Source organism: Globicephala melas, chromosome 2 (assembly GCF_963455315.2).
Source record: "Globicephala melas chromosome 2, mGloMel1.2, whole genome shotgun sequence".
Taxonomy (NCBI): domain Eukaryota; kingdom Metazoa; phylum Chordata; class Mammalia; order Artiodactyla; family Delphinidae; genus Globicephala; species Globicephala melas.
In genome coordinates, this window is record NC_083315.2 from 1197410 (window position 1) to 1206562 (window position 9153).

Consider the following 9153-nt stretch of genomic DNA (forward strand, 5'->3'; position numbering starts at 1 on the left):
GAGGAAAAAAGAAAAGAAAAAACTTCACTAGACACTCATTCCTTTGGGCTGGGCTAATCTCTCACCTTTGACCATATTCCAAAGAAAGTAAATTTTAGCTCTGCACTCCTAACTCCTGAGAACAAATGACTTTAAAAAAACAAAAACAAAAAACAAAACTGCTCCTGGGAATTCAAAGTGTTATCTAACCTCTGTGGATTGTTGGTTGGTAGAAGATTTGTATAACAGGGAGAAATGTTAGAGTCTATCTCTAGACTGCAATAGTTTGTACGCTAGCCGGGAACTTGAACACAACTGCTTCTGAACAAAATGTACCGAGTTATTTTTCATCTGTATCGTGGAGAGAGGAATTGCTGAAATGGTGTATCACATATAATTTGGGGGAACAATGGCATTATTTGGGTAAGCAGAGATTGCTAGAGTATTTGCAGCTTTGTTAACAAAATGGCTTGGGACGTAAAAACCCTTGAGGTATTTGTTTTCCTATTTATAAGAAAAATAAAATTTAGAGTTTTTCTGTGTATAGGACAACCATGAAAATGCATCATAGTGGCATGTTGTGATTATATAGTATATATATGTTCGTATATATCATATCTAGAACACTGTTCAAAGGTAATAAAATAAAACTCTTACAATGCTTAATTATTTCGGGTTTTAGGTCCAAAATCAGCTTTCTGTTCTTGGGTATAGATAGCTGGTTCCCAGCTTATATTTTCACAATTTCCTTCATAAGAGTAAAAAGAAATTGTCCATTGATTTCATTTGTTGATTTAAATTAAAAAAAAAATCCCACTAGATATTACTATTTTCCCCTTATCAACCTACCTGTGGGAAAGTAATAACCAAATTACATACAAAACACAAGTAAAATTCTGTAGAGAAGCAATTTTCCTTGAGCCTTAAATTGAATTAAAATGGTTGCTTATTCTTTCAACTATTGATACGGCCTCATAGTTGACATATTATCCCTAAACAAATTTTGATTTTCCATATTGATTCAAACACTCTTGTTCATTTAGTTGAAAAGTCCATGTCTGCTCCAAAACCCTTAGATAAAGTGCAGACTTGTTTCTCGTAAAAGGAATTTTTAGCCATTTAAAAAGCCTGCCCATTAAACTAATAATGAAAATAAAAGAGGCAGAATCACTGTCTGATCATGATGTTCTTATTCCGAATTGTATTTGGAACAAAAAAAGTACACATCCTGGAATAACAGCAACTGATGTTAATTCAGTAAAAGGTAAGTATCAGAGCATGAACCCTTCGGGTTGAAAGTAAAAGAACCTTAAGTAACGAGAGGACCTTATCGAGGAGCCTGAGTTAACCCTGACGTGGAATTTAAGGACCGGAAGTTAGGCCAAGGACTGGGAATCCATCTGGGCTTACGTCTTTGCCACCCTGCACATCTCTGTCCGTTTTCTCTTGCTTTGCAGACAGGTGGACTCTGAATTTGTTTGTCTCTCGTGAAGTGACCTCTAGAGACTGACCAGCACCTCAGTCTAAAGACCCCGAAGAGAGAACCTAATTGGTCCAACTGGGGTTGTGTGACTAGTTATGGCCAGAGGGGCACAGTGCCCTAGGGGACGTGCCTAGGGGACGAAAGGGGACGTTCTCTGAAGGGGGCTGGGAAGGCATTCAAAGTGTTTACTACAATACGACTTTCGTCAGCGCATCCCCCAGACCCTCTTCCATTAAACAGGCATTTTTATCTGCATCACAGGTAGATATGGTTATTTTCTGGGGCATCTCTGCCCACTCCTTGCTTCACATCTATGCTCCAGCAACAAAGAATTGCTTGTAGTCCCAACTACCCATCTTCTCCTTACCACCCATATGCCCCCTTGCGATCAATGAATTTCACGCCTAAGTTCCTGTGGTCCTCTGTGCTTGTAATGGTCCCCTCCCAATTCTTTCATTCTTTAGGCGTCATGGCAGGTGTCACTGCTTGCAGCAGACCTTCTGGGCTTGCTTCCCTTCCTGGGCTAGTTATCGCTGCTGTCTGTACGCATCATAACTGTGCACATCATCTCCATCATCCCTTGTTTGTGATTTACCATGTAGGTTCTGGCATCTTTTGGACCCCGCAAGCTGTGAGCCTGGCCTACAGTGGGCGCTCCAAAATAGTTGAATGAATATGCTCGAAAAGTTTCCTGTTGGCTAATAATGGACTCTCTAGAGTTAAAAGAGAGTGTGTCATTACAGGACAAGTATTGTCTGCATAAACCCCTTAGAGCTGTTAACTTGTCAAATACTCACATGTCAGGAAGTACCAACCAAACCTCCCCTCGGGACCTGCTGGGCAACCCCCCACTTAAGAAACGCCCGCTGCTGCTTACCTGGTGCCCTAACCAGTTTAACTGCCTCTTAAAACTTCTGCTGGGCTGGCGCTCCTCTCCTTTTAGACGCAATTTTGATCCAGTGAGGTAATGCGCAGAACATCAGTTTATGAAATTATTTTATTTTTTCTGCATTATATACACGTTATTTTTCAAAGGCAATTTCATTAACTACATCCTGCAGCTCTGTGGACTTACAACATTAATTTACAAGGTTGGCCTTGATTTTCAGTCGAGACATATATATGTATGTGTGTGTATATATATACACACAAAAATATATGTATACAAAAAATATATATAGAGAGAGATATTTTTCTTCTTAGTCTTAATTTCTGCACTCTTCAGTCCTCAAGGGTTTGACTGCTTCTCCTGCCTTAGCGTTAAATGCGCCTTTCCCCCTCGCCCCACCCCTTGACATTTTATCAGGTAGCAAAAAGCTGGCTGATCCTAAAAGGAAATTTTGCAAATGGTTGACTTTTGTTAACCCCAGGTTTGGGAGGGAGGGGAGAAAAGAGCTTCCCTCAGATAAGAGTTTTAAACTGAATTTCCTCTCCACAAAAATAGAAAAACAACAGCAACCCTCCCAGGACCGCCTTTGGGCACTTTGTGGCGGGCAACCCCCCAAGTCCTAGTAAGTGAATTAGCATCTCAGAAGGGCGCTCCCCGCGGGGCTGGCACTGATCAGGGTCAGCCGGTGTGTTTGCCGGCGACTGTTCGGGGGGGTGGTTAATTGAGTGTCAGTCTCGGCCAGTGTCGTCTCGCTGGCGCCGGGCGCTTTTGGATTTGCTAATTCTCGTTAAGTGTCTGTGGCCGGCTACTCGTCCCGTCTACCCGGGAGAACTCGGCGGCCCCTGCAGATCGACAGCCTGTCTGGGCCTTATTGATCACTCGGCTGGGCGGACGCGCGGAAGGGGCGGGGAGAGGGCTGAACGCGCCCCCTTCCCGCCCGGACGCCCTCCCCGGGCGCGCGCCGGCCCGCAGGGCCCACGCCGGGGGCCGCCCCCGCTCCCCCGAGCTCCCGAGGCGCGCCGCGCGACGGGAGGGGTCCGAAGGCGGCCGCGCGGGTCACTCGCGAGTTTCGGGGAACGACAAGGAAGCCACGCGCTGGCGCACGCCGGCCCGAGGCAGCGCAGTGAGGGTCACGGAGGCGGGGGCCCGAGGCATGGCCTGAGGCCCGGCTCAACCAGCCGCTCCCGAAGGTCACGGGCGCGCGGCCTCCGCGAGGGGGAGCGCGGGAGACGGCCGGCGCCCTCCGCAGCCCAGACGCTGGCGCCGCTCGGAGCCGCGGGGCAGCGCCCTCAGCCCGCGCCCGGCCCCGCCCCCTGTCTGCGGGAGGAGCGGCTGGAGCCTGGCGGCCAATCGGACGGCGCCGGCGCGGCCGGGGCGGGGCGGCGCCGGCCGGCTCCCAGCGCGGGGCGCTATTTACGGCGAGGAGCCGGCCTGATCCGGGCGGGTGTAGGCGGCAGCTCGCGGCGGACGGTGTTTGCGCGCTCCGGCGCTCGCGCCTTCGCCGAGTGGCCGGCCGAACGCGGGGAACGGAGCCGGGCGCCCACTCCGACCGCCGCGCCGAGCGGGCGGAGCGGAGGAGCGCGCCTTGCGGAGTCGGACCCTGCCCCGCGCGCCCTCCAGCCGCGCTCCATGCTCCGGCCGCGGCCCGGCCCCGCGCCCCGGGCAGCACCCATGCCCTGCACGCGCCGGGAGCCGTAGGCTGCAGCTGCGCCGCGGCTCCGGGAGCCGGCGGCGGCGCCGCGGCCGTGGGGGGCGTCCATGGATCGTCACTCCAGCTACATCTTCATCTGGCTGCAGCTCGAACTCTGCGCCATGGCCGTGCTGCTCACCAAAGGTGGGTGCCCGCCGGCCAGCCGGCTGGGCGCGCGCTCGCCGGGGAGGGCCGCGGGGTCCCGGGGCGCCCGCCGCCAGGGCTTTGTTAGCGGCGGGAGAGGTGGCCTCCCTCGCGGGGCCCGCAGGTCGCGACAAGTTGCCCGTCCTTAGAAGTCGCGGCGGTGGCTTCGCGGCCGCCCCGGGGTGTCCCGGGCCCGACGCGCGGAGATGGAGTGACAGCCTGCGGGCGAGTGGTTGTCAGTGTTTGTACAGGTCGGCCCGTCGTGAACTTCCGATCGCTGCAGCCGGGGAGCGGGGCCCGAGTGTGGGGCGGAGGCGGCCGGGAGGGACGGCGGACCCCGCCCCCGTCGCCCAGTGCCCGCGTGTGCGCGTCTCCGTCGTGAGTGTGTGTCTCGGTGGTCTGCGCGGCTCTGTATTTGAGTGTGTCTCTGCTGCGAGTGCGTGTCTGTATTGCAGTGTCTCTGTCCGTGAGTGTGTGTGTGTCTTCGAGCGAGGGTGCTTGTGAGCCCGCGAGCGTGTGTGCCGTCCGAGGGGTGTGCGTGTGTGCAGGAGTGTGGACTGTGTTGCTTCTCAGGGGTTGGGAGGTGGGGGCTCTGTCAGCGGTCGTGTTTCCCACTCACCTCATATTTTATAAACGCTACTCAAAAAAAAAAAAAAAAAAAGCAGCGGTCAGTTTCTTTTTTTCCCTGCAGGCTTTCGCCGTTTAGGTCGAAATAACCCAAACAACTGCCTCTGGGTTTCAAGGTCCCCCAGCCTCCCTCGCCAGGAACTCTCCCTGCTGTTTGCTCTGCGAACAGATACTTTTTTAGAAAACAGGAAGCATTTTTAGCTTTCTCCACCCCGCATCCCACGCCCCCTTTCCTCTAATTGCCATGTAGCAGGCATGAGGTTGAAGGATACGCCAGGCCAGCGAGGATGATGTGCTGCAGTATTTATTTACTTTGCAAGGAAGGCTGTAATCAACCCTAAATAACAGCCCTCGCGGGGTGCAGAGGGGAGCCTCCTGGCCCTATCAAAGGCCGGCCGAACGGGGCCGGACTGCGGCTGACATAAGTCGCAGATACCGAAACTATGTGCCTGATAATGATATAATTAGGGGATCAGAGGTTTCTGACTGCTGCGGACTTCAAACGCTTTGGAAGAAGCCCGCAGTCTCTCCTGTAGCCGTCCGGACTGAAGCAGACATTTTTGTTTAATCACCACATACAGTAACTAGAAAGGGGGGCAGACAGAAGAGCATTGTTCCCTGTTTCAAAATACCAGTCCCCTCCTGGCCTTCCACGTGCCACAGGAAGAAACTTTATGAAACGGCAGAAATAGAGTTTTAATACAGTAACACAAAAGTCCATTCAACTTGCTCCAATGTGGCTCCAATTAAAAAAAAAAAGTTGTTAGAGCTTTCCTAGTTACCTGTCAAGATTTTATTAGACTGTTTTAGGTCACTGAAAATACAGTCTTTCAAACAGGCTCTCGTAAACACTGAGGCAGCCTTCTACTTGTGTTCAGCTTCTTTTCTGCACGAGGTCTGAAGTGACTGGGATCAAAACTGACTTTTAATCTGTTTTATGTCTACTTTCAATCTGTCTGTGGAAATTGTCAGACTTAGGGATCTGCAGTCATCACCACTTAAGACCAGTGAGCTTTATGCGAAAGAGCAAGAAGCTTGGAAGGAGGAGTAAAGAGCTGCTGCGAAGCAGGCTTCTGACTGGAAGGTCCTGCTTACTGGAGAAGGGACCTGGGCCCAGACCGGGACAGGACAGGACAGCAGCAGGACAGGACAGGAGCAAGACCTCCGGCTTTGCGGGGTGGCACCCAGGTTGCCAAAGATCTGTGTTTACTTGGCTGCGTTTTTAGACCTGAAGCATTAGCAGATGCCGGTGCAGGCTGAGCGCTCGGTCCGGTGGCCTGGAATTTGGACAGATAGTTAAATGAGACCTCTCACTCGGGCACTCGCGGGAGGAGGGAGGAAGAAAGGCGAGGCTGGGAAGAGGTTTGCAAAGTGGTAGTGCCCCGTGTCGGTGTTGGTGCTCAATTTCAGGGCGGCGGTTTCTGTAACCAGGCCGAACTTCAGAGGAGGAAGCTGGGGAGAGGTGTGTACCCGGGTTCAGTTCACAGCAGCTTCAGCCGTGGCAGGTGACAGTGGCCGCGGTCCACCGGGTCAGGTAGCGTGTGAGCGAGCGCTCCCAGAGCCAGATAATTTCAACGAGAAGTTGACGTGGAAGCCTCAGATCTTGCGCCGTGACTTGCAACTCACAAACTGAGTTTTATAAAGGAAACTTTTAATCACTTCCCATAGAAAAATTTGAGGTTTCCTTAAGGATTTTTCATTCAACCAGCAGAGGTTTTTCTGTTTCAGTGTTTCCCCTTTTAGATCCCATGTTGAATTACACATAAAACTGGGGAGTCTGGGGTGGGGGTGGGGTGAGCCTTGCAGTTTTACCCCCTCCTCCCTGCTCCCAGTTTTATGACTTTCCATTTGGGCTGAAAGAAACTAACTTTGGCAAGCAAACCACTAATTGTAAAGTGCCTAGTTCCTGTTTTACAGCATACTGGCTAAAAGCTCCCCTGCATGCAGAGATCTTTATAGGCAAAGTTTGCCTTTTCTAGAGAGGTTGCAAATAGCTACCCAGTTTCATAGTTTTCAGCCCCCCCGACCGGAGCAACTTCTAGATTGCTGTGTTTCTGGTTAGTAGCTTTACGAGATGTTAGCTAAGGCTCTTGCGTCTCTGTGCAGCCCTTTGAGGTAGTAACCGACTCAGCAGCTGCAATGGAATACGTACACTGACAGAATCTAACAGCGTAGCATCTCACGTTGTACGGTCACGTAGGATTAACTGAGTAAATAATGTAATTTACCTTTTACGGTGGGAGAAATTATGGGGGTGATTATTTTGCTTCAGAAACAAAAGTGTTATTTTTCATTATCCGCTAACTTATCCTAAATTGAACTTTTCTCTGCTACGTGGATTAATACATTTCTAAGATGATATTTCCCTGGCTTGGGATCCAAGCACCGGCTTGCACAAAGGGCTTTCCCCGTCCACGCGGACTGCCCTTCGAAGCCCTCAGCTGAATATTCTCTAAAGTGAGTGTCTTTGAGATCGGGGGTTGAGCAGTTGCTTACGTGGATGCCTTATCTGGTCTCTGAAGCCGTCTGATGCAGTTTCCCCTTGTTTGCAGGTGAAATCAGATGCTACTGCGATGCCGCCCACTGCGTGGCTACTGGTTACATGTGTAAATCGGAGCTGAGCGCCTGCTTCTCCAAACTTCTTGATCCTCAGAACACAAATTCCCCTCTCACGCACGGCTGCCTGGACTCTCTCGCAAGCACAGCAGATGTCTGCCAAGCCAGACAGGTCCACAACCACTCTGGCAGCGCTGCGCCCACGCTGGAGTGCTGCCACGAGGACATGTGCAATTACAGGGGGCTGCAGGACGTCCTCGCCCCTCCCAAGGGGGAGGCCTCAGGTAGGGAGAAGCCCTCTGACCGAGCCCTTGCCTGGTCTCTACTGATTTTGTTGTTAATGTAATCGGGGATAGCAGAGGGAGAAGCACAGCTGGGTGCAAGGGGCATCTCTACTGGGTAGCTTTCATGTCCGCGTGAGCGTTAGATGTCTGTCTGCGTAATAGGTTTTGCCTGTTTTTCCAACATTTTGAAGCCACTAAGAGACCATTACTAATCAGTAATGACAGTTGGAAAACAAGTGTTTTTGGAAGCTTCTCTGCCACACTGGCAGCATTTCTGTTCTAAATATTGATTGAATTGGAAGCTTCTCTTTAATGGGGTGGCACGTTGAAAACGGAGGGGTGCCCGCAAACGTCTCCAGGAGGGCTTGATCGTTTTGCTTGTGTTCCTTTAGGACAAGGGAACAGGTATCAGCATGACGGGAGCAGAAACCTCATCACCAAGGTGCAGGAGCTGACGTCCTCCAAAGAGCTGTGGTTCCGGGCGGCGGTGATCGCCGTTCCCATCGCCGGGGGGCTGATCCTAGTGTTGCTGATTATGTTGGCCCTGAGGATGCTGCGGAGCGAGAGCAAGAGGCTGCAGGACCAGCGGCAGCAGATGCTGTCGCGTTTGCACTACAGCCTTCACAGACACCACTCCAAAAAGGGGCAGGTGGCAAAGCTGGACTTGGAGTGCATGGTGCCCGTGACCGGCCATGAGAACTGCTGTCTGACCTGCGACAAGACGAGACAGGCTGACCTCAGCCACGACCGGATCCTGTCGCTCGTGCACTGGGGCATGTACAGTGGGCACGGGAAGCTGGAGTTCGTATGACGGGGTCTCACGGAACTGGACCTCTGGGGCCCTTTGAGTTCTGCTGGCCGGGAGCACTTTATCTGAAGAAAAACAAACTCGCGTCATGACCTTCGAGAGCTAGAATGACCTCTGCAAACAGAATCTTGGATATTTCTTCTGAAGGATTATTTGCACAGACTTAAATACAGTCAAAATGTATTATTTGCTTTAAAAGTATAAAAAGCAAAGAGAAGACTCTGTACACTGTTACCAGGGTTATTTGCATCCAGAGGGAGCTGGAATCGAGTACCTAAATAAAAGAACGTGTGCTCTGTGTAAGCTCCTACATCCTGATTTATCATAGAGGTTAAAATATATATATATATATATATATATGTATTTTTTTTTTTGTCTGAAATTTTGCGGTGTCGTCATAAATTAAAAACTAAGCAGGAAGGGTAAGGAACTACGTATTAATGATACAGATGAAGGCCCGTCATCGCCCAGAGTAGGGTCTCAACCATAGATTTTGGCTTAACTTTTTCGCTTTTATTATTTTTTTAAACAAGACCAGGATCTCGTTTTTTCTTACGTGGCACGTGTGTCGTTTTCTTACAGTGTGGAGAATTTTAAATATGCATTGCCCGTCACTCAGTGTCTTACCCACAATTTTTGGTGAGGATGATGCTGGCTTTTAGCTTTCGTCTAATAGAAGTCAGAAACTTATTT

At 50.8% G+C, this 9153-nt stretch overlaps 1 protein-coding gene across 1 annotated transcript; it reads left to right on the top strand.

Moving 5' to 3' along the window:
- The first annotated feature begins 3982 nt into the window (after nt 1-3982).
- Nucleotides 3983-8763, top strand: BAMBI (BMP and activin membrane bound inhibitor). Its single transcript, XM_030832334.3, has 3 exons — nt 3983-4185; nt 7365-7652; nt 8045-8763. Exons 1-3 carry the CDS (start codon nt 4110-4112, stop codon nt 8461-8463), a joined length of 783 nt encoding a protein of 260 aa, XP_030688194.1. The 5' UTR covers nt 3983-4109; the 3' UTR covers nt 8464-8763.
- The last annotated feature ends 390 nt before the right edge of the window (nt 8764-9153 follow it).

Coding starts and splice junctions, on each gene's coding strand:
- BAMBI (XM_030832334.3), top strand. CDS start 4,110: ATGGATCGTCACTCCAGCTACATCTTCATCTGGCTGCAGCTCGAACTC. Junction 4,186..7,364: donor GGCCGTGCTGCTCACCAAAG/GTGGGTGCCCGC, acceptor CCTTGTTTGCAG/GTGAAATCAGATGCTACTGC. Junction 7,653..8,044: donor TCCCAAGGGGGAGGCCTCAG/GTAGGGAGAAGC, acceptor GTGTTCCTTTAG/GACAAGGGAACAGGTATCAG.